This window comes from Salmo salar, chromosome ssa10 (genome assembly GCF_905237065.1).
Source record: "Salmo salar chromosome ssa10, Ssal_v3.1, whole genome shotgun sequence".
NCBI classification, from domain to species: domain Eukaryota; kingdom Metazoa; phylum Chordata; class Actinopteri; order Salmoniformes; family Salmonidae; genus Salmo; species Salmo salar.
The window spans coordinates 42,667,702-42,692,501 of NC_059451.1; the positions used below are offsets into that span (position 1 = coordinate 42,667,702).

The 24,800-nt window shown below is 43.1% G+C and overlaps 1 protein-coding gene across 3 annotated transcripts in view; it reads left to right on the plus strand.

Moving 5' to 3' along the window:
• The window catches only part of dnai3 (dynein axonemal intermediate chain 3), a 35,498-nt gene extending 23,114 nt beyond the window's left edge, over positions 1-12,384 (plus strand). For 2 of the 3 annotated variants that reach the window (XM_014123366.2, XM_014123368.2), the window contains exons 14-23: positions 1,681-1,754; positions 1,943-2,096; positions 2,408-2,504; positions 4,075-4,199; positions 4,539-4,602; positions 6,917-7,047; positions 7,237-7,441; positions 7,642-7,733; positions 7,994-8,116; positions 11,630-12,384. In XM_014123366.2, coding sequence (XP_013978841.1) covers positions 1,681-1,754; positions 1,943-2,096; positions 2,408-2,504; positions 4,075-4,199; positions 4,539-4,602; positions 6,917-7,047; positions 7,237-7,441; positions 7,642-7,733; positions 7,994-8,116; positions 11,630-11,767 — 1,203 coding nt within the window. In that variant the 3' untranslated portion in view covers positions 11,768-12,384. The remainder of the gene's footprint in view (positions 1-1,680; positions 1,755-1,942; positions 2,097-2,407; positions 2,505-4,074; positions 4,200-4,538; positions 4,603-6,916; positions 7,048-7,236; positions 7,442-7,641; positions 7,734-7,993; positions 8,117-11,629) is intronic. The other variant, XR_006756947.1, reaches the window with a different exon arrangement.
• The last annotated feature ends 12,416 nt before the right edge of the window (positions 12,385-24,800 follow it).

The following is a 24,800-nucleotide window of genomic DNA, read 5'->3' on the forward strand; positions in this document are numbered from 1 at the left end:
AGATGCTTTATTAGCTAATTATTTGATTGTGAATTCTTACCATGGGAAAATACTAATGTGATTTGTGCTTGTCTATTTGACTTTTCTGTTTTTGTCCAAATGAAACATTCTTGAACGTTTTGGTCTCAACACACTCGGCTCCCACCACCAATTTTTTTACCCCTTTTTTCACCCCAATTTCATGGTATCCAATTGGTAGATACAGTCTTGTATCATCACTACAACTTCCGTATGGACTCGGGGGAGGCAAAGGTCGAGAGCCGTGTGTCCTCCGAAACACAACCCACCCAAGCCGCACTGCTTTTTGACACAATGCCCACTTAACCCGGAAGCCAGCCGCACCAATGTGTCGGCGGAAACACTGTAGTGTCAGCGTGCACTGTGCGTGGCCCGCCACTGGAGTTGCTAGTGCGCAATGGGACAAGGACATCCCTGCCGGCCAAACCCTCCCCTAACCCGGATGACTCTAAGCCAATTGTGTGCCGCCCCATGGGTCTCCCGGTCGCGGCCGGCTGCGACAGAGCCTGGACTCTAACCTAGAATCTCTAATGGCACAGCTAGCACGGCGATGCATTGCCTTAGACCGCTGCAGCACTCGGGAGGCCCCACCTTATGAGATCTAAAGTAAATACACTTAACAAAGTACCAACCTACCAGGGTCCAGTGAGAACTACTCAACTGACACTTTTAAGCCTTCACACCTAATTTACACACTGATATTCAAACACTTACGTTAAAAGGGTTAGCTAGGTCCTCTTATCACGCTAATGATTTCTGAGTCTAATTTTGGTATGTTGACTCTGTTTAATTTACGTTCCAATCTGACTTAAAAGCACTTTGACCGTTACACAATGAATTTTAGCAGGATCTGAGATAGATGAACAGTGAAATTAGTCACAGTAGAGAAGGTCTATAGGAATAGCTGTATAGGAGTGGTCAAGGGTGAATGTCACAACAGGCTTTTAGACATAATTGCTATGGTCCATCTACGTCAGGAAGCACCATAGATCATCATAGATCATCTCTATGTCAGGGATCCTGTCAACACAAGCCTCCCTAACAGGTCAGAGCAGGTAATAGTAGGTAACACGTATCTTCAAGGGACTTGTTGTGATGCCTATATAGTGCTGTCTTAGTAATAATATCACTACAAGCCTTTCACACTAGCCTGGGTGCCAGTGTAATATTGAGCATGACAATACCAGAAGGAGTTGGCAAGAGAGCAGAAACAGACTTGACACCCAGGCTACATTCACATGGTTTTATTAAAGAGGTGGATAGTAATCAAGTTATCCCTTCCCCAATCTCCTTGTATGCCCTGCATTTGAAGTGAGTTGGTTATACCATCTAATAAAGTGTGTCTTTTGTCTTATGTCTAAAGAAGCGTGTGGGTGGTGCAATGCTTCGTTACAATCCACGGACAGTCATTGGTTTAAGTGAAACCAGGCAATTATCAAAGTGTCCCCAGGGAGCCAAACCTGTAAAACCATAGAGGGAGGGATGGCATTATTCTAGGACTAAAATACAGCGGCACAATGGTCTATGCTCCCAAGTGCTCCCTTTTATTAGGTCAAGGTTTCGACCCTAAATGGGATATCATTACTCACCGTGACAAGGACTGAAAAGCCTACCTGTGGTGTAGTAGGTATTTATTCATTTTCTCTCTTTCATTCTGATAAGGTCTCTAGAATGGGGGTACCGATGGAGAACAGGAATGGAATATGTGTTCAGATCGTCACCTGCGCCCCTGATTGGTACAAAGTGGCATTAATATTAAATGACTGACTAAATGCAAACGTTTTATAAAAAAATAAAAATAATATTGAATGAAAAACAATACAATTATAATTTCGATGTATGAAATGTTAGTTCCTGTCTCTTTGTTGGTGTTTTTGTTTGTTTCTTTTGTTTTCCCTGTGTTTGTCTCTCTCTCCCTGAACAGCTGTGTGATGTTCTGGGATATTCGTGCTCCGAGGGTACTCCAGACCATGGCCGACCAGCGGAAACAGAAGGTGGAGGAGAAACCCCTGGAGAATCCTCACGGTGTTCCCAACACCTTCAAACACCTTGACCTCACATGGAAACCACTCATCAGGGTACAGCATATATCATACAATATATCATACTGTATATATCATACTGTACCATTACTGATGTATAACAGACCCCTTGGTTAATTGGTAACACTCCTGGTATGACCCCAGAGACCAGGGTTCAGTCTCAACTTCAACCCCTTTATCTACACTTTATTTTCCCCCTACACTTCTAATCTGTCAGAATTACACATAGAAAATATGAAGGGAGAGTGGTGTTTCTAGTGTTGCCTATTTTTGGAATGTACTGTGTGTTTGACAGTTCTCTAAAGGCATTAGTTAGATGTCAAAGCTATCGTCTTGTCATGTGTCAGGTTTCCCTGCCTAAGATTGATACCAGCGGGGAATACAGCCCTTTGAAAATCAGCCTGCGAGACAACACCTGTGACAACCATACAGGTAGCAACGCAGGTGAGTATTTACCTTCCCTCTTCCTCTACCTTTTTTCTCTCTCTCCTTCTCCTTCAGGCAGTGATGCAGGTGAGCATCTCCCTTCCCTCTGTTTATTTCTCTTGCTGTCACTCTTTCTTTTCCTATTTTCATCCTCCCTTTTTTCTAACCCCTTGAAGCAACACAGATGAGCGGAACACTAAACAGCAAGCCAAAACAACATCTGTCTTCAAATCAAGAATCTTAGGAGATAAAGATATAAGAGACTAGTTACTCTTTGTAATGGACCCGCAGGGCACACACTGTCTGTGGAGTGTGTGATGTGTTTGTCAGTGTGTCTGTACATTGCGTTCGACATGCTTGTGTATGTGTTTGAGTGTGCCACTGTCTCAGATTCTACTTTGGATCAGTGAGCACCATGATCAGTGGGGCATGGCCGTCTCTCCCTTCACCACCCCCCCTCACCCATCTCACCCCTCTCGCCTCTGGTTTCATACGGTTTTATTAAACGATCGGTCCCAGACCTAGACAAGGCTCTCATAGTCAGGGGGCATTAACCTTGTTGACTGTCAGCTGTTTGCAATATGCTGCTGAGCCCCTGGGGCCAAAAGATGTTCCTGTGTCTCGGGTGGTACATCTTAGAAGAAAACCTGCCTTTGTCTTGCTGTTTTAAGATCTGCCTTTATACACACAGCTTTCATAATGGTTATGGAATGAATTCATTTTAGGTTACTGAAAATAAAAAGTGCTGAATTTTTGGGGCGTTTTTTGGGCATGTCGTGGGCTGTTTCGATATGATCTATGTAATGAATAGGGTCAGCTGTCTTGAGTTAAGGTGGGTAGCGGCTTTGTCTGTTAGAGAATGGAAGGTCAGGTAACTAACATAGAGAGTCTTGATTGGAAGGTGTTACCTGTCCTGTCTTAAAGACTCCTCCCTACGATCCTCCAACCCAATAGGAACACTAGGTTTAGATTGTAGAAGGTGGTGATCTTCGTGTCATCAGTCATCACTGGAACGTTTGTTAGTGTAACCCAATTTGATCTTAACCACAGTTATAATGAGTAGCCTACATCTCCTATAACTAATAGTGTGTAGTGATCAGACAGATATACCCTAGAGATAGCTAATATAATATGGCGATAAAGGGCTGTGAACACGCTGTCGAGTCCTGCACTATCACTGCAGACAGTGGGGCTTTTGTCACTGAAAAGGGCACTTCTCTCCTTCTCCCTCTCCTGCTGGTGGTGGTCAGATGACTGAGCTGGTACCAAGCCTTACAGAGCCCCAGGACTCTGCGTGCTCTCCGGTCAACTGCCCTGGCTGTTTCACTCACAGAGTAACAGTCATTAAAGCCCCAGGACTCTGCTTGCTCTCCGGTCAACTGCCCTGGCTGTTTCACTCACAGAGTAACAGTCATTAAAGCCCCAGGACTCTGCGTGCTCTCCGGTCAACTGCCCTGGCTGTTTCACTCACAGAGTAACAGTCATTAAAGAGCTACAAAAGGCTATCTGGAATAAATGCCCTAACTATGATGTTTAACTGCATAACAACACTGCTCACTCCGTGCTTCCCCCTATTAACCCCTGACAGACAGGGCCCACCTGAATGCAGAGAGGTCAGAGGTTGCTCCAGAGTACGCCCTGCTCAGAGTGCCTTCAGCCAGACAACTCAAACCGCTGGAGGACATCTGCACCAAGTTATACGCAGGGACCGAGGTAACGTAGCCTTTCTTCTCCATAGCTATTATATGGATGGATGGATGGATGGATGGATGGATGGATGGATGGATGGATGGATGGATGGATGGATGGATGGATGGATGGAAGGAAGTTCCAAGGGGGAACTATTATCAAGTAACTGAAAAGTGCATACTACTAGAGGTGGAATGTGTTTCATTGATGAGTTATGGAGTTAATACCTTTCATGAAGAACTCAATTCAAGTCACAGGTTACTTCATACTGTATGCCAACTGTAAACTATCCATCCTGGGGCTTCCTTACACTAAGGTAAAACTCCGCTAGAACCTGTTCTTTCTACCACATTTTGCCCTCAGGACGGAGAGCTTGTGTACACAGACTGGAAGTTGGAGAAGGACAACGACTCTGGACGACTGTTCAGTAAGATCATCATAAATGAGACTTTATCTATAATATCATTTAAACTATACTCTTACAGTTAACACGTCCGTTGGTTCACAGCCAAGGAAAATACATCTCCTAAACCTCTAGAGCTCTGAGTAATCGGGGAGATTGGTTGCTTGTTTCATATATCTTAAGTATCATGAATGTAACTGCTCTACAGATTCCATGGAGACTCAAACAATGCCTTCAGGATCTCCTATTCTCCTCCTAATCATAGTTTGTTTAAGCGCAAGAGATTTGAGGCAGTCAAGAAACAAAACAAGGCATTTACTGTCTGGGAAATATATTTAATATCATGGCTGCTAGACTACAATAGTATCACTACTAAAGTATTGAGACATTCAGCAATTTATGACCAATTACAGGAGATTAAACTTGGTTCCCTCATCTTGTTTTGGCAGGGCACAGGAATGTGATTACTTAATAATAAACTGTGTCTCGTGTCACAACAGCGTCAGGGTAGACAAAGGTGATTTGCTTGTACATTAATGGTAAATTGCTCCCTATAAAGCACGTTCCTCTCAGCATGTTAGTTAATGGTAAGGGAGAAATGGTTCCCAAGGGAAATGACATTATACTATAATATGTGCTCCCAGTGGTCAGTAGACTGTTTATTTAGCTTTAACGTTATTACTGTATCCCAAAAGGGAGATACTGGTCCTTCGACATGGCACCAATGTTGATTCAAATCTTGATGAAACATTCAGACACACATACCTGCCTCAGACTCATTTTCCATGTGGCTCATCTCCTATGTCATTGAACTGGAGTCATCTCTCTCTCAATTCAATTCAATTTCAATTCAATTTAAGGGCTTCATTAGCATGGGAAACAGATGTTTACATTGCCAAAGCAAGTGAAATAGATAATAAACAAAGTGAAATAAATAGTAAAAGATTAACAGTAAACATTACACTCACAAAAGTTCCAAAAGAATAAAGACATTTCAAATGTCATTATGTCTATACAGTGTTGTAATGATGTGCAAATAGTTAAAGTACAAAAGGGAAAATAAATAAATAAAAATATAGGTTGTATTTACAATGGTGTTTTGTTCTTCACTGGTTTCCCTTTTCTAGTGCCAACAGGTCTTCTCTTGAGAGCCAGGTCTGCCTTCAGCGGCCTTTCTCAATAGCAAGGCTATGCTCACTGAGTCTGTATATAGTGAAATATTTCCTTAATTTTGGGTCAGTCACAGTAGTCAGGTATCCTGCCACTGTGTACTCTCTGTTTAGGGCCAAATATAGCATTCTAGTTTTCTCAGTTGTTTTGTAAATTCTTTCCAATGTGTCAAGTAATTATCTTTTTGTTTTCTCATGATTTGGTTGGGTCTAATTGTGTTGCTGTCCTGGGGCTCTGTGGGGTCTGTTTGTGTTTGTGAACAAGGCCCCAGGATCAGCATACTTAGGGGCCTCTTCTCCAGGTTAATTTCTCTGTAGGTAATGGCTTTGTTATGGAAGGTTTGGGACTTGCTTCCTTTTAGGTGGTTGTAGAATTTGTCTCTTTTCTGGATTTTGATAATTAGCGGGTATCGGCCTAATTCTGCGCTGCATGCATTATTTGGTGTTTTACATTATACATGGAGGATATTTGTGCAGAATTCTGCATGCTGTTTTTGTCCCATTTTGTGAATTCTTGGTTGGTGAGCGGACCCCCAGACCTCACAACCATAAAGGGCAATGGGTTCTATAACTGATTCAAGTATTTTTAGACAGATCCTAATTGGTATGTTGAATTTTATGTTCCTTTTGATGGCATAGAAGGTCCTTATTGCCTTGTCTCTCAGATCGTTCACAGCTTTGTGGAAGTTACCTGTGTTACTTGCTGATTTTTAGGCTGAGGTATGTATAGTTTTTTTGTGAGCTCTAGGGCAACGGTGTCTAGATGGAATTTGTATTTGTGGTCCTGGCAACTGGACCTTTTTTGGAACACCATTATTTTTGTCTAACTGAGATATACTGTCAGGGCCCAGGTCTCACAGAATCTGTGCAGAAGATCTAGGTGCTGCTGTAGGCCCTCATTGGTTGGGGACAGAAGCACCAGATCATCAGTAGACATTTGACTTCAGATTCTAGTAGGGTGAGGCCGGGTGCTGCAGACTGTTCTAGTGCCCTCGCCAATTCGTTGATATATATGTTGAAGAAGGTGGGCTTAAGCTGCATCCCTGTCTCACCCCCCGGCCCTGTGGAAATAAATGTGTGTGTTTTTTGCCAATTTTAATCGCACACTCTCTCTTTCTGTCTCTCTCTGTCTCTCTCTCTGTTTCTGTCTACTTCTCTCTGTTTTTCAGGTGCCAAGCCCTCTCATCGGTTTATAATCCATGATGGGCAGGTGAACACTGTTCGTCGGTCTCCCTTCTTTAAAGACATCATTCTGACCGTGGGAGGATGGACCTTTGCCATCTGGAAGGAGGGCGTCATGGTAACAACAATAACAACATTTGGTCAAACACAGACTCATTAAGATAATTTGGTATCACTTAACTTAAACCCTGCGGGTATAATGCATTCTAACTTGTTGTAAGTATATATGAGCCTTTATAAGGTTTTATGATAAGGCTTATAAAATGTTTTTAAGCATTTGAACTTGTTGTGATCTACAACCTTTCAGAACGGCCCCATCATCCAGTCATCGTGTTCTCAAAAGAAGTGCACTGTGGGATACTGGTCCCAGTCACGTCCAGCTGTCTTCTTTATCGGTAAGGAGGACGGGAACATCGATGTGTGGGACCTTCTGGAGAAGACCCATGAGCCCTCCCAGACCCAGAACATCACTGCCACCCAGATCACATGCATCAAACCCTGGATCGTGTCCTGTGAGTCGCCGCTGATCTTGGTGCTACCAGCATGGTCCCAGATCTGTTTGTAGGGGTAGGAATTGACAAGACAGCTCAAACAGATCTGGAACCAGGCTATGTTGCTAATGCTGCTGCTGCTGGATCCCTGCATTTATTTATTGTTGGATTCAGAAAGTTCTGTGTTAATCTGATTCACTTTTTGTTTGTTGTACAAACAGCAAAGCAGCATCTCCTGGCTGTGTCTGATCACCTGGGCACTCTGCATATTCTGGAGATCCCATGGACACTTCGCAGCCCCTCCAGCAATGAGGTTTGTACTAGAGGTGGCCTCTAGGACAACAGGATGTATTCTATTTTACCATCTGTGTTTTATTATCTCCAATGCGTTTGATATAACTCTACCATCCTGTGTGTGTGTGTGTGTGTGTGTATGTGTGTATGTTTGTGTGTGTGTGTGTGTGTGTGTGTGTGTGTGTGTGTGTGTGTGTGTGTGTGTGTGTGTGTGTGTGTGTGTGTGTGTGTGTGTGTGTGTGTGTGTGTGTGTGTGTGTGTGTGTGTGTGTGTGTGTAGAAGCTGAGCATGAGTAAGTACTTTGAGAAGGAGGTGGACAGGCTGGTGTACTTTGAGAAGAGGAGGGAGATGAGAGCCAAGGAGAAGAAAGACTCCGAGGCAGAGGAGCTGAGAAAGAAGACGGTGGGATACAGTATATAGAGATGATAATTAACTGATGGAAAGCATTATCTGTGTATAATGTCACATGGTCAGAACAGATTCAAACTGGTTCTAAAGTTTTGCCATTTTTAGCGCATACGTTTAAAGCCAGAGCATCGAATATTGCCTGCTTAAAGTTGGGCTGTCTGCACATTTAAAAAAAATTATATTTTTATTTTCCCAAAATCCTTTAAGACGGCCATGACATAACAGATTGCTAACAGATTGCTTGATGCATAATGTGTGTGTACTCCTGAGTACCTGTTTCTAAGTTATTCTCAACGTCTTGAACCAGAAGGTGACAATCTGCTACACAATGTAAGTCTTGCAAACGGGTTTAATTGACCCAAAGTTACAGTTGAAGTCGTAAGTTTACATACACTTAGGTTGGAGTCATTAAAACTCATTTCTCAGCCACTCCACAAATTTCTTGTTAACAAACTATAGTTTTGGCAAGTCGGTTAGGACATCTACTTGACACAAGTAATTTTTCAACAATTGTTTACAGACAGATTACTTTACTTATAATTCACTGTATCACAATTCCAGTGGGTCAGAGGTTTACTGTTGACTGTGCCTTTAAACAGCTTGGAAAATTCCAGAAAATGATGTCATGGCTTTAGAAACTTATGATAGGCTAATTGACATAATTTGAGTCAATTGGAGGTGTATCTGTGGATGTATTTCAAGGCCAACCTTCAAACTCAGTGCCTCTTTGCTTGACATCATGGGAAAATCAAAAGAAATCAGCCAAGACCTCAGAAAAATAATTGTAGACCTCCACAAGTCTGGTTTATCCTTGGGAGCAATTTCCAAACACCTGAAGGTACCACGTTCATCTGTACAAACAGTAGTACACAAGTATAAACAATATGGGACCACGCAGCTGTCATACCTCTCAGGAAGGAGATGCGTTCTGTCTCCTAGAGATGAACGTACTTTGGTGCGAAAAGTGCAAATCAATCCCAGAACAACAGCAAAGGACCTTGTGAAGATGCTGGAGGAAACAGGTACAAAAGTATCTATATCCACAGTAAAACGAGTCCTATATTGACATAACCTGAAAGGCCGCTCAGCAAGGAAGAAGCCACTGCTCCAAAACCGCCATAAGAAAGCCAGACTACGGTTTGCAACTGCACATGGGGACAAAGATCATACTTTTTGGAGAAATGTCCTCTGGTCTGATAAACAAAAATAGAACTGTTTGGCCATAATGCACATCATTATGTTTGGAGGAAAAAGGGGGAGGCTTGCAAGCCGAAGAATACCATCCCAACCGTGAAGCACAGGGGTCGCAGCATCATGTTGTGGGGCTGCTTTGCTGCAGGAGGGACTGGTGCACTTCACAAAATAGATGGCATCATGAGGCTGGAAAATTCTGTGTATGTATTGAAGCAACATCTCAAGACATCAGTCAGGAAGTTAAAGCTTGGATCCAAATGAATACATTTTGCCAGAACTTCCAAAGTTGTAGCAAAATGGCTTAAGGACAACAAAGTCAATGTATTGGCCATCACAAAGCCCTGACCTCAACCCTATAGAAAATTTGTGGGCAGAACTGAAAAAGTGTGTGCGAGCAAGGCCTACAAACCTGACTCAGTTACACCAGCTCTGTCAGGAAGAATGGGACAAAATTCACCCAACTTATTGTGGGAAGCTTGTGGAAGGCTACCCGAAACGTTTGACACAATTTAAAGGAAAGCTACACTCAATTAGTATTTGGTATGTAAACTTCTGACCCACTGGGAATGTGATGAAAGAAATAAAAGCTGAAAAAAATAATTCTCTCTACTATTATTCTGACATTTCACATTCTTATAATAAAGTGGTGATCCTAACTGACCTAAATCAGGGAATTTGTACTAGGATTAAATGTCAGGAATTGTGAAAAACTGAGTTTACATGTATTTGGCTAAGGTGTATGTAAACTTCCCACTTCAACTGTACATGTGCTCAGTCCAATTCTGCAAAGTCAAGTGTGTGAGAGGAGCGGGAATCTGTTCACTCTCATGACTAATTCATAGCTTGGTATTTGATTCTCAGCAGCAGAGAGCAGGAGAGGTGTACAGACTGTAATATTCACATCCACTCCATAATTGTCTATCAGAGGGAGATGTCTGGGCAGCGGTTATCAAACCTTTCAGGCCAAGCAAAGCATTCCTTGCCAAACTAGTTAACTGGTTGATCAAACCTTTCAGGCTAAGGAAAGCACTCCTTGCAAAACTAGCTAACTGGTTTCACATGACCATTAGACCCATTATCTGACGCTTGAGTGGGCAACTTATGGCTGTGATTTCAACCAAGGTTACTGGAAACAATGTGTATACTTCCCCTTGTGTCCCCCTGAAAGAACACCTAGCCAGTTTGGTTCTAGAGAACATAGTTGCTGTTGTTGAGCAAACTTTGAGTTTGAGTTCACCTTTAATTCACTCAGTCTTTAAATGCTCTCATTCTCATTAAACAGTATTTAGTCTGTAACCATTTAAGATCATTCTAAATCATCAGATTTAAATTATCTTTGCCACCCACCATGGAATGTCTACTCCCAATCTAAACTATACACCATCTACATATAAGGGAAAATTACAATGATTATGATTGAAACACGGTTTTATATCTTTGTGCGACAATGATAGCGCATTTGTCCCAGAGCTCATGTATATTTATTCTGTCTTTCTTCCCAAACAGACAGAACAAAATTACTGTTATGGCACAAATTAAAGTTTAGAATAAATCCCCTAACCCGCTGGCTTATGTCAAGATGATCGAAGACTATCTTAAGGCTAGTGAATACATTTATTTTCAAGTAAACAACCAACATTCAATTCAGACATGTCTCCCAACCTATTATTTTGCACTCATTTGGAGAGAAACACACAAATTAAATTCCATCCAGACCAAATACTTTTACGAGTAGGCTACACAGACGCAGACCTCAAGAATTTAAAACCAAACACGGTGATTACTGTTTTCAGAAATGTGTGTGTGTGTTTAGATTTTCTCCCGTCTGGCACTGATAAGACAGAAATTCAAAATGGCCATTATATATATAAAAAAAAAAACATTCACTTTGTTATCCTCTCACTTTCTCACACCACAAGCTGAATTTTTGTACTTGCTAGTCCTGGCCTGTTGCTAGGGAGACCACAAACTCTGATGTTTTGAATGAGGTTAGGTTTAACCAAAGAAGGATATTATGAAAGACAATACAATGGGTTGGTTGACCTTCTTTATATAACTGATCTTAGCATTTCTCTGACAAGGTAGAGTAAATACTGATCACAGAGATCGTAATCTGATAGTTTTCCGTCATAGAGAAAATGTAGAACTCTATCAACAGCTGGGAATCTCTCTGTGAGGTTGTTGTGAGAAGTCTCACAATTGGTCTGAAGGGTTGAAATAAACTGAACAACATATGATTGTGGTTGTTATTAATTTCTCTTTTTTTTTTTAGATGAACTAAAAGCATGTTTCCTTGGTCTGTCCCCCTCCCAGGAACCCATCATACCAGAGAAGCAGGTGGAGCAGATCTTGGAGGAGGCCTTGAAGGAGTATGAGGACTACCTGTCCCTGGAGACGGTCATCCTGAAGGAAATGGGGCTGCTGCCAGACACAGACAAGGTTGACATCTGACATCCTAACCCTAATCCACTGTTCAGCCTGACACCTGATATCACACCTTGTGGGTTGGGGTCAATTCCAGCAGGGTTGGGGTCAATTCCATTTCAGTTTACTTCTTGGAATTGACCCCAACCCTGGTGTCCAGTGTTCAGGCTGATGTTTGATGCTCCCTGAAACTAGTGGCCTACCACACAACTCATTTAACACAGTACTACAAAGTGTCTATTCGATTGAAAATGGAATTGTTACACTTTATATTTTCTATGTACAGTATTAAAAGCTGGATTTGGTTTTAGTAAATTGTTCAGAAAACTGTATGCCTCTTGTTTTGCTTGTGGGTACATGTAGTGAATGGAGAGATTCCTCAGAGTTAATGAGTGAGTTTTTCACACACACAAGTCAGCTGCTTTTTTGTTATGATATTTGTGTTTCTTTATGTAATATGTATTTGTAGTTCTGTATGTGGGTCTATAGTTTTGTTCAATGTTGTGTTTGTAAGTTGTTTTGTCTGAAACATTGTTCTCCCTGCTGCTGTTGGACCAGGTCTCTCGTGAAAAATAAATGTTATCTCAATGAGAAAAACCTGTATAAATAAAGGTTAAATAAAATAAAAAATACATACACATACATACATGTTTGTCTGTGTGAACTCTGGTTACTGTGTAATGCCTGCCATCCTCCCTGGTTCATCATTGGTTCCCCAGAGCCCCTGATAATGAAATACATTGTGAGTACCCAATGATTTGAACTCGGCAGGAAATCATTTCACAGGTCTTTGGTTTCATGGTTCTGCTCTCATATGAAGTATTGATGTACTCCATGTCTGCCTGATATTGATGAAACAGTATTGATCCACGATGCAGCAGCAGCAGCACTCAGCAGATACTCTCAGCACTACGGTAGAGATTAGAATTAGCATGTCCATTGTACTGTTACTAATCACCATGAAAGGATATATAGCTGCTATAATTGTGATCCTTACGACATGGTTATTTTGAGAGTAGCTTGAATTATTTGGACAATTTACCTCAACAGTCGAATTTCAAATATTGCACATTCCAAATAACAATTGTTTCTAAAATATTTGGAACTACCAGAGTTTACCCTCTACAGAGGCTGGGTTTGAGATTGACAGTGATGAGTTAAGGGTTGAATAGAGTGAGTTTGGTCTGGGTTGTTATGGGGGCACCTAGGCTTGCTCTTCCCTGGGGGAGTCTGAAAGGAGAGGGACAGGGTCCATTAGAGGTGGAGAGTGGGTAAACAGCTCCATAGTCACCAGTGACAGCCGGTGGTGGTTACCATGAAAGAGTTTGGTGGAGGGTAGGGAGAGAGGATAAGAGGGAGGGATGAGGGGAGGGAGGATAGTGCATAATGCAGAGGCAGCTGCCTGTTGCCAGGTTGTCACGCCGTGGGTCAGATGCCAATGTAAGAGAAATACACAGAGTATGACAGAAAACATGAAGAGAGAGGGATAAATGAAAGAGGTACTGGTTAAGAGGAGAATAAAGTATGAGATATATAGAGATAAAGAATGAGAGGTGAAGTAGAAAAAGTAAGAGAGAGAGAGGGTAGTGGGTTAGCGTCAGTGGGGAAGTCTGAATGCGAGCGTGAAAGGGTGCGAGAGAGCGAGACCGAGCGATAGAGGGAGAGAAAGAGAAGAGAGCACACACTGGGCCTCTGAGCGGAAATGAGATGCTGCAGTGTCGGACAGATTAAACGCCACACGGGTGACTTCACTCTCTCCATGACTCACTCACATGGACCTGTCAGAGAGAGGAGGGGTGAGAGGCATAGGGGGGTATGAGGGGGGACAGAGGCAGGCGTCCATATGGCCCCCAGGAACCAAGGGCAGGGTGACAAAGGACCCCCCATCTCCCCTCCCGTCTGTCCCCTCCTTAACGCTCTCTGGGGCCTGATCTGACTGGAACACCCCTCTAGCCCCCTGGAGCCACTTGTTCACTCCACACTCCCAGGCTGGCTATGGAATGTGCTCAAACATGAAATCTCTGTGATTATAAGACACAACTATAATGCAGTTATAACACTATCACAAGATAGTTCTGAAGCCCGTTAGGGCATATTTGACTACGGAATAATATAAAAGCATAAATGGGTTGGTGATTGTAGTCTTAGAAAGTATGCATTGTTAAAGCGCAAACCCTCTCTACAGTCACACAGAAAATATGGGGTGGCAGGTAGCCTAGAGCGTTGGGCCAGTAATGCTGGTTCGAATCCCTGAACCGACTAGGTGAAAAATCTGCCGATGCCCCCTTGAGCAAGGCATTTAACCCTAATTGCTCCTGTAAGTTGCGATGGATAAGAGTGTCTGCTTATTGACTAAAATGTAAATGTAATGCTGCTGTAGGCTTTTATCAAGACGGTCTCACAGAACAGCAAACAGCAACACCAGAACTCCACCACTACCACTTTAGGAGGAGGCTATTCATGTTGTCAGATCTTCGTCAGTTGATTTCTTCATCTAAGAGATTTCCCAAACATTAAAAGAGGAGATCTTTAACTGTGGGACGTCTGACTACGGCGGGATGCCTAGCGTAGCCTGGGCTGGAATGGGCTGCATTCCTATTTTATCACTGCTAGCCACTGCTTGAGATTTATCCTCCAAATCCTGGGAAACAATGGAAGCAGGTGCTGGGCAGGAGGCCTGTATAATTAAGCCATTGGCTGGGCATTGTGCTGGCCTGGCCCTAGCTGCTAGCTGCTCAGTGGGGGTGTGTTGGGGTGCGAGGGAAGGGTTAGGGGGTAGGGGTGGGGTGCACAGGGAGGTCTAAATCTCTCTGTGAGGGGGCACTCCACACATTTCACACATGTTCATCTGAGCTCTTAGGCACAGCTGCAGGGGCTAAAGAGTGTTTTCTGGAGCTCACACGCGTGACACAAACACTCTCCCGCAGCACACACAAACACACACCCGCATTTATCTTCACACACACATACACTCACGTAATGCGTTTATCTCCACACACACACGCACCCCTGCTTGGAGTGGATGCAAACACTAAAGCGGCAGCGTGAAATGTCACATGACATGAAGGCAAATATGAGCATATGACTGCAGAGTCAGAAGGAGGCCGCTTTGCTGCTCTGGGAGGAGGACAGCAGGAGGTAACTTAATGCCAGTGTTGCCATGGACATGTTTTCCTCGAGAGATTCTAATTTCTCACACTGCTACAAGATATCAAGTGCTATGGTTGGATTCAAGAGGCCTAATCTTGGTTAGGATTATACTGGGAGGTGGACATGAAGCTAGGGTTAGGGTTAGAGTTAGGATCGGAGTTGAGACCAGGGTTAAGGTTATACTGGGAGGTGAACAACATCCTGTTTTAACCCTCAACCCTAACCCTAGCTTCCATATCCCGGTTCAACCCTAACCATAGCGTCCACATCCCGGTTCAACCCTAACCCTAGCTTCCATATCCCGGGTCAACCCTAACCATAGCGTCCACATCCCGGTTCAACCCTAACCCTAGCTTCCACATCCCGGTTCAACCCTAACCCTAGCTTCCACATCCCAGTTCAACCCTAACCCTAGCTTCCGCATCCCAGTTCAACCCTAACCCTAGCTTCCACATCCCAGTTCAACCCTAACCCTAGCTTCCGCATCCCAGTTCAACCCTAACCCTAGCTTCCACATCCCAGTTCAACCCTAACCCTAGCTTCCACATCCCGGTTCAACCCTAACCCTAGCTTCCACATCCCAGTTCAACCCTAACCCTAGCATCAACCAATACTGTTTACACCCAGTAGTAACAACACTGTAATGTAAAGTGTTTTTAATGGCTCTGTTCAATCCGTATCGTGGAAGTTCAGCGTTACAGCGTGAACTAAAGGCAATGTTCCCGCGTTAGCAGAGACTGCACTCATGGTTAACGCTGCATATGTCGGCTCAATCTGAAATTACCTTTACATTTCTGTTGCTCATTCCTAAATGCTTGCGATCCAGATTGAATAGAGCCCTAACACGATTGTGAAATTGCTGCTTCATAACAAATGTGGCCACACACCTAAATCGCTCAGGTTTTCTTTAAAGTCCCCTCAGGGGTGGGAGGTGAATTTCATTAGTTGACCTTTGACCCCATAACAGATCAGGTAGCCAGGGTATTGGAATGGAATGTTACCTCTTGACTCCTATAATTTTCTCAATTGAAAACTATGTTGAGTTTTGACCCAAGTCTAGTCTAGGCCTACTCTCTCCCCCCAAAAGCTGAAGACTGAGGGACATACCACAACTTGGCAATGGGAGGTATCTGAAGGTGTGTGTGTGTCTGTGTCTATGTCTGTGTCTGTGTGTCAGGTGTTTGAAACTGCATATCAACATCCCCTCAAACATTTTTTTGTTTTAGAATGATCTCAGAACACTCTCCAATTCTCCAATGACGGGGGGATTCTAGAATGAGTGACACCAACTTCTAAGCCCCCGCCCCCATCTATGCCGAGGAACAGGAAGCAGTCACGACAATCTTGCCTTACAGTCCCAGTGCACTCTGGGTAGCCTGAGCTGAGATGATTTAAGTAGAACTCTGAGAGGAGACTGGGCGGTGACATCATGGCAATCGGGAATACCAATGATATCCCTCTGCTTCTTCCTCTGAGGATATAATGATCACCACAACCAAGTCCTGTATCATCTATATACACTACCGTTCAAAAGTTTGGGGTCACTTAGAAATGTCCTTGTTTTTGAAAGAAAAGCTAATTTTTTGTCCATTAAAATAACATCAAATTGATCAAAAATACAGTGTAGATGTTAATGTTGTAAATTACTATTGTAGCTGGAAACAGCTGATTTGTCATGGAATATCAACATAGGCGTACATAGGCCCATTATCAGCAACCATCACTCCTGTGTTCCAATGGCACGTTGTGTTAGCTAATCCAAGTTTATCATTTTAAAAGGCTAATTGATAATTAGAAAACCCTTTTGCAATTATGTTAACACAGCTGAAAAATGTTGTGCTGATTTAATTAAGAAGCAATAAAACTGTCCTTCTTTAGACTAGTTGAGTATCTGGAGCATCAGCATTTGTGGGTTCGATTACAGGCTCAAAATGGCCAGAAACAAAGAACTTTCTTCTGAAACTCGTCAGTTTATTCTTGATTTGAGAAATGAAGGCTATTCCATGCGAGAAATTGCCAAGAAACTGAAGATCTCGTACAACGCTGTGTACTACTCCCTTCACAGAACAGCGCAAACTGGCTCTAACCAGAATAGAAAGAGGAGTGGGAAGCCCCAGTGGACAACTGAGCAAGAGGACAAGTGCATTAGAGTGTCTAGTTTGAGAAAAAAGACACCTCACAAGTCCGCAACTGGCAGCTTCATTAAATAGTACCCGCAAAACACCAGTCTTAACGCCAACAGTGATGAGGTGACTCCGAGATGCTGGCCTCTTTGGCGGAGTTGCAAAGAAAAAGCCATATCTCAGACTGGCCAATAAAAAGAAAAGATTAAGACGGGAAAAAGAATACAGACACTGGACAGAGGAACTCTGCCAAGAAGGCCAGCATCATGGCGTCACTAGAATATCAGTCTATCAACCCTCCATGAGTAAAAGAGACTCCTTTACTGAACTAAACCCCAGTCATTCTCCCAGCATGTTGCATTACCCTTACCTACAGTGCATTTGGAAAGTAGTCAGACCCCTTCCCTTTTTCACATTTCGTTAGGTTACAACCTTATTCTAAAATTGATTAAATAAATGTTTTTTTCTCATCAATCTACACACAATGCCCTATAATGACAAAGTGAAAACACAAATAACTTATTTACATAAGTATTCAGACCCGTTGCTATGAGACTTGAAATTGAGCTCAGATTTGCCGAAAGGAGGGCGGGGGAGGGCCTTGTATGCATCCCGGAAGTTGGGGTAACAGTGTTACTACAGACGATATGTTGATAGAACTTTGGCAGCCTTTTCCTCAAATTTGCTTTGTTAAAATCCCCAGCTACAATAAATGCAGCCTCAAGATATATGGTTTCCAGTTTGCATAAAGTTCAGTGAAGTTCTTTGAGGGCCGTCATGGTATCGGCTTGAGGGGGGATATACATGGCCATGACTATAACCGAAGAAAATTATCTTAAGAGCTAATTCGTTCTGCATTTGATTGGGATATGTTCCGGGTAGCTTCAGAGAATAACATCGACATATATACTGACACGGTGACTGAGTTTATCAAGAAGTGTATAGGCGATGTTGTACCCACTGTGACTATTAAAACCTACCCTAACCAGAAACCGTGGATAGATGGCAGCATTCGCACAAAACTGAAAGCACGAACCACTGTATTTAACCAAGGCAAGGTGACTGGGAATATGGTTGAATACAAACAGTGTAGTTATTCCCTCTGCAAGGCAATCAAACAGGCAAAACATCAGTATAGAGACAAAGTGGAGTCGCAATTCAATGGCTCAGGCACTAGACATATATAGCAGGGTCTACAGACAGTCAAGGACTACAAAAGGAAAACCCAGCCACGTCGCGGACACCAACGTCTTTCTTCTGGATAAGCTAAACACCTTTGTCGTCCGCTTTGAGGATAACACAGTGCCACCGACGCGGCCCGCTACCAAGAACTGTGGGCTCTCCTTCTCCATGGCCGACGTGAGCAAGACATTTAAGGGTGTTAACCCTCGCAAGGCTGCCGGCCCAGACGGCATCCCTAGCCGCGTCCTCAGAGTATGCGCAGACCAGCTGTCTGATGTGTTTACGGACATATTCAATCTCTCCCTAGCCCAGTCTGCTGTCTCCACATGCTTCAAGATGTCCACCATTGTTCCTATACCCAAGAAAGCAAAGGTAACTGAACTAAATGACTTTCGCCCCGCAGCACTCACTTCTGTCATCATGAAGTGCTTTGAGAGACTAGTCAAGGATCATATCATCTCTACCTTACCTGTCACCCTAGACACACTTCAATTTCCTTACCGCCCCAATTTCCTTACCGCCCCCACAGATGATACAATCGCCATCACACTGCACACTGCCCTATACCATCTGGACAAGAGGAATACCTATGTAAGAATGCTGTTCATTGACTATAGCTCAGCATTCAACACCATAGTACACTCCAAGATCATCATCAAGCTCGAGGCCCTGGGTCTGAAACCCGGCCTGTGCAACTGGGTCCTGGACTTCCTGACGGGCCGCCCCCAGGTGGTGAAGGTAGGAAACAACACCTCCACTTCGCTGATCCTCAACACTGGGGCCCCACAAGGGTGCGTGCTTTGCCCCCTCCCGTACTCCCTGTTCACCCATGAATGCATGGTCAAGCACGCCTCCAACTCAATCACCAAGTTTGCAGATGACACAACAGTAGTTGGCTTGATTACCAACAATGACGAGACAGCCTATAGGGAGGAGGTGAGGGCTCTGGGAGTGTGGAGCCAGGAAAATAACCTCTCACTCAACATCAACAAAACAAAAGAGATGATCTTGGACTTCAGGAAACAGCAGAGGGAGCATCCATCCACATTGACGGGACCGCAATGGAGAAGCTGGAAAGCTTCAGGTTCCTCGGCGTACACATCACTGATAAACTGAAATGGTCCACCCACACAAACTGTGTGGTGAAGAAGGTGTAACAGTGCCTCTTCAACCTTAGGAGGCTGAAGAAATTTGGCCTGGCACATAAAACCCTCACAGACTTTTACAGATGCACAATTGAGAGCATCCTATCAGGCTTTATCACCGTTTGGTATCATGGCAACTGCACCGCCCGCAAATGCAGGGCTCTCCAGAGGTTGATGCTGTCTGCCCAACGCATCACCGGGGGCAAACTACCTGCCTTCCAGGGCACCTACAGCACCTGATGTCACAGGAAGGCCAAAAAGATAATCAAGGACAACAACCACCCGAGCAACTGCCTGTTCACCCCGCTATCATCCAGAAGGCGGGGTCAATACAGGTGCATCGAAGATGGGACAGAGAGACTGAAAAACAGCTTCTATCTCAAGACCATCAAACTGTGAAATAGCCATCACTAGCACATAGAGGCTGCAGCCTCTATACATAGACTTGAAATCACTGGCCACTTTAATAAATGGAACACTAGTCACCTTAATAATGTTAACATACCTTGCTTTACTCATCTCATATGTATATACTGTATTCTATACTATTCTACTGTATCTTAGTCTATGCCGCTCTGATGTTGCTCGTCCATATATTTATATATTCTTAATTACATTCCTTTACTTAGATTTGTGTGTATTGGGTATATGTTGTGAAATTGTTAGATATTACTTCACTGTTGGAGCTAGAAACACAAGCATTTCGGTACACCTGCAATAACATTTGCTAAACATGTGTATGTGACCAATAAAATTTGATTTTATTTGAGGTCCATCCTGTTTCCATTGATCATCCTTGAGATGTTTCTTCAACTTGATTTAAGTCCAACTGTGGTAAATTCAATTGATTGGACATGATTTGGAAATGCACACACCTGTCTATATAAGGTTCCATAGTTGACAGTACGTCAGAACAAAAACCAAGCCATGAGGTCGAAGGAACTGTCCGTAGAGCCCTGAGACAGGATTGTGTCGAGGCACAGATCTGGGCAAGGGTACCAAAAAATGTATTCAGCATTGTAGGTCCCCAAGAACACAGTGGCCTCCATCATTCTCAAATGGAAGAAGTTTAGAACCACCAAGACTCTTCCTAGAGCTTCCTGCCGGCCGAACTGAGCAATCGGGGGAGAAGGCCCTTGGTCAGGGAGGTGACCAAGAACCCGATGGTCACTCTGACAGAGCTCCAGAGTTCTTCTGTGAAGATGAGAGAACCTTCCAGAAGGACGACCATCGCTGCAGCACTCCACCAATCAGGTCTTTATGGTTGAGTGGCCAGACGGAAGCCACTCCTCAGTAAAAGGCACATGACAGCCCGCTTGGAGTTTACCAAAAGGCACCTAAAGGAGTCTCAGACCATGAGAAACAAGATTCTCTGGTCTGATGAAACCAAGATTGAACTCTTTGGCCTGAATGCCAACCGTCACATCTGGAGGTAACCTGGCACCATCCCTACGGTGAAGCATCGTGGTGGCAGCATCATGCTGTGGGGATGTTTTTCCAGAGGCAGGGACTGGGAGACTAGTCAGGATTGAGGGAAAGACGAATGGAACAAAGTACAGAGAGATCCTTGATGAAAACCTGCTCCAGAGTGCTCAGGACATCAGACTGGGGGGAAGTTTCACTTTCCAACAGGACAACAACCCTAAGCACAAAGCCAAGACAACGCAGGAGTAGCTTCGGGACAAGTCTCTGAATGTCCTTGAGTGGCCAAGCCAGAGCCCCGACTTGAACCTGACCGAACAACTCTGGAGAGACCTGAAAATAGCTGTGCAGCGACACTCCCCAGCCAACCTGTCAGAGCTTGAAATGATCTGCAGAGAAGAATGGAAGAAACACCCCAAATACAGGTGTGCCAAGCTTGTAGCGTCATACCCAAGAAGACTCGAGGCTTTAATCGCTGCCAAAGATGCTTCAACAAAGTAATGTGTAAAGGGTCTGAATACTTATATAAATGTGATATTTTATTTTTTTAATTTTTTTAATAAATTTGCAAAAAATAAATTTTTTTTTTTGCTTTGTCATTATGTGTGTGAAGATTAATGAGTAAAAAACGATGTAATCAATTTTAGAATAAGACTATAACAAAAATTCGGAATACTTTCCGAATGCACTGTACATGTACATATTACCTAAATTACCTCGACTAACCTGCACCCCCGCACATTGACTTGGTACCGTACCCCCTGTGTATAGCCTCATTATTGTTATTTTATTGTGTTACTTTATATTTATTTATTTGTATTACATTTTTTTGCTAATCTTTTCTTACTTAAAAAAACTGCATTGTTGGGCTTGTAAGTAAGCATTTCACTGTAATTTCATGGTAAGGTCTAGATCTGTTGTATTCTGTCACATCTGCTCCTGCATCGCCCTCCACTGCTCATCCTGTGTCTCCTTGACCTGCCACCACTCCCCCAGTACTCTCTTCCTCTCCCTCTCTCTCTCTCTCTCTGTGTGTGTGATTGTGTGAGCGGAGACAGGTGTGCTGGAGTCAGAACAGATCCCCACCAGCTGCAACCTGTTCCATAATCAAGACCTCTACAAATACTCAGCCCTGCCACTTCCACGCTGCCAGATCGTAATCACTGCTCAGTCAGTCTACGTTTCTAGCCGTTTGTTACTATTCAGATCCTGTTGTGCCTGTTTTCCTTGCCTGATGCTGTTTTCCTCACCGCTACATTTCTGCCCCCTCTGACTCTGGTCCCTGTCTCCAGTCCCACACCTCGTCATCCTGCTGCTCTGTCCTGGATTCCCCACTCTGCTACTCCCTTAGATTCCCCTCCGGACCTACTTACCCTGTCTCAACCCCTCTCGCTCCAGCCTCCGCACCTGGTTTCCAGCTACCCGCCCGAGCTTCCCCTGACCTGCACTCCATCTCCCCCCTGTGTTTCAATAAATACCCTGGTTACTTCATCCCAGTCTCCTCATCTGAGTCTGCTCTTGGGTTCCGCTGTTCCACTCCGCGTAACAGTATTCGGCGTATGTGACAAATATTTGATTTGATTTATTTGTCTTTGGAACTGTTTAGGCCTGTACTAAATAAGAATCGGACTCCTGGAATAAAATGCAATCATTTTCATACAAATAGCTAGCAATAAAGTGCAGAATATATCTAAACTGATGTGTCAAGGCGCATAGCTTTTTTTGTAAGCAAGGCCACAAGACGAAGGACTCTTTAGGTTACTTTTAGATTGACACTTTATTCCTTTATAAATCCATATAATTTGCTTTACAAGCGTGCTCCTTTCACTTTTTATCCATTGCCGCTTTTATCCAATTTTATAATTTGACCACAGTTATCATATTAAAGGTTCTTCGAAATACAAACTTCTGGTATGCTAATTATTTGTATGACTTGCCTAAACACAACCAATGCATCTAGGCTTATAAAGCTGTTTTATTTATTTTTTAAACAGGAGGATATATGAAATAATATATATTTTTATACGGTGGACAGGTAGGTCTAGGATATCGGGACAGACTATTAAAGCGTGCTGTTTTCTGTTCATTTATACAGCTTTTGTGATAAGGTTGGATTAATTTGCATACAGGGAGGGACCAGGGAATCTGGTCACAATGCAGAGGCAGTGGGCAGATAAGAGACACGTTTTATTACCATGTGTAGACACAACAAATCTCCATCAGATAGTGATCGGATCATGTTGATCAGATGACGACAATCACATGTTAATGCAAGGTGTAACCACGGCTAGAGAGAAGGGGGGAGGCCAGGGGAGTGGGGTTAATTTAGACTGAGAGAGAGCAGGGCTACTCTGCTCTACGTTGTGTGAGGCCCTAGTCACAGGATCAGAAGCACCGGTTCTCTGTTTTCATCCTCTCACCTTTTTTCACTTTCACCTCTCTCTCCTCTCCCTTTCCTCTCTTCCTTATCGTCTCCCCGTATATAACCCCCTCTCCTCTTCTTTGTTCTCCCTCTCATCACACTGCTTCTCTGTTCTCCCCCTCTCCATTCTTCACTTTCACCTCTTTCTCCCTCCTCTCTTCCAAACCTTCTCCTCTTATAACCCCTCTCCTCCTCTCTTTCCCTTCTCATCTTATCATTCTGGCCCTGAACACAGCTAGCTACCAGAGGAATCTGTCAGTGATTTGTCTACCGGCTTCAGATGAGCTGCCAAGTAACAGGGCCGCCACCGGTAGGAACAAAAGAGAAATACATCAGAAGGAAGCAGGACTTTGGGTAAAATGTGATTAATATCATCTTATTGAAGGACACCACATGTATGGAATGTCTGTCTTGGCCGGGGTTGTTTCTGAATCTAAAGGTTCCCAGCAATTATGGAGGCTTAGCTCCAACTAGTAACTTCTATTCTAATGACTCACATTAGTTAGTATGGAATATTAAAGACGAGTTAATTTCCTTGATGCTATATCCACCAATTTTTCACATTTGTATTTTTTTATTAGAAATGATAGCTTATGGGTACCTTCATGTGTGTGTAAAATATTACTGTGTATGATATATATTTTTTTACATTTGCAAAACGCTACTGTATATACCATTGTTTAGCTGGAATGGAATGTTCATATCCTGTATATTTGAATGTGATATGTGGTTGTCTCACCTAGCTATCTTAAGATGAATGCACTTACTGTAAGTCGCTCTGCTGAATAACTAATAACTAAGATTTCATATTATTGTATTTAATAATAAAAAATAAAAACATAAATATTGATATTACAAATGTATCATGTGTACAGTTCTTTATAAAGTATTTTGCTTTTTGTTACATTTGACAGTGTAAAACCTAGCAGTATTACCTATTTCTCTGAAAGTGAGGCGGATATATAGCATTTTGCAACAAAAAAAAAGAAATATTTTAAATGAAACCATCAAGTGATTTTAAACAAAAACCATCAAGTGATTTTAAACAAAAACATGTCTGTTATTGAACAACCCCATGCCATGATTAGATAGTGAAAATACAATTTTTTTCATAATTTCTTTAAACAATATAAGCTAATTTCCCCTCCATTTCTGAAAATGGATAACGTTTTGGAATTGAACTCTTCACATATTATTCTGAATCAACATCCAGTAAGCTTCTCTGAACAATCACTGGAGACAGAGAGATATTTTAATACGCTCTGTTTTTCTTTGTAACTAATACTTAATCTTATTCTGAGAATACAGTATACTTCACAGATCAGTGATCCTGTAAGTGAAAGTGTGTTTTTCAGGAGCTTTCTTCTCTCTTCCTGGGTAGAGAGGGTTGCTAAAGCAACACACACACTGATGCTTATCTAAGGGAGGGCGGGGAAGGGGGGTTGAAAGGGAGGTTGTGGGATGGGGAGGGAGGGGGAAGGTTGAGGGGGGAGATTGAGAGGGAAGTTGAAGGACGGGGGGGGGGGAAGATTAGACGGGTGGAGTAGATCTAGTTTCACATGCTTACCATAAGAGACCCATATCTATCTATCTCTCTCTCTCTTGCTTACCGTAAG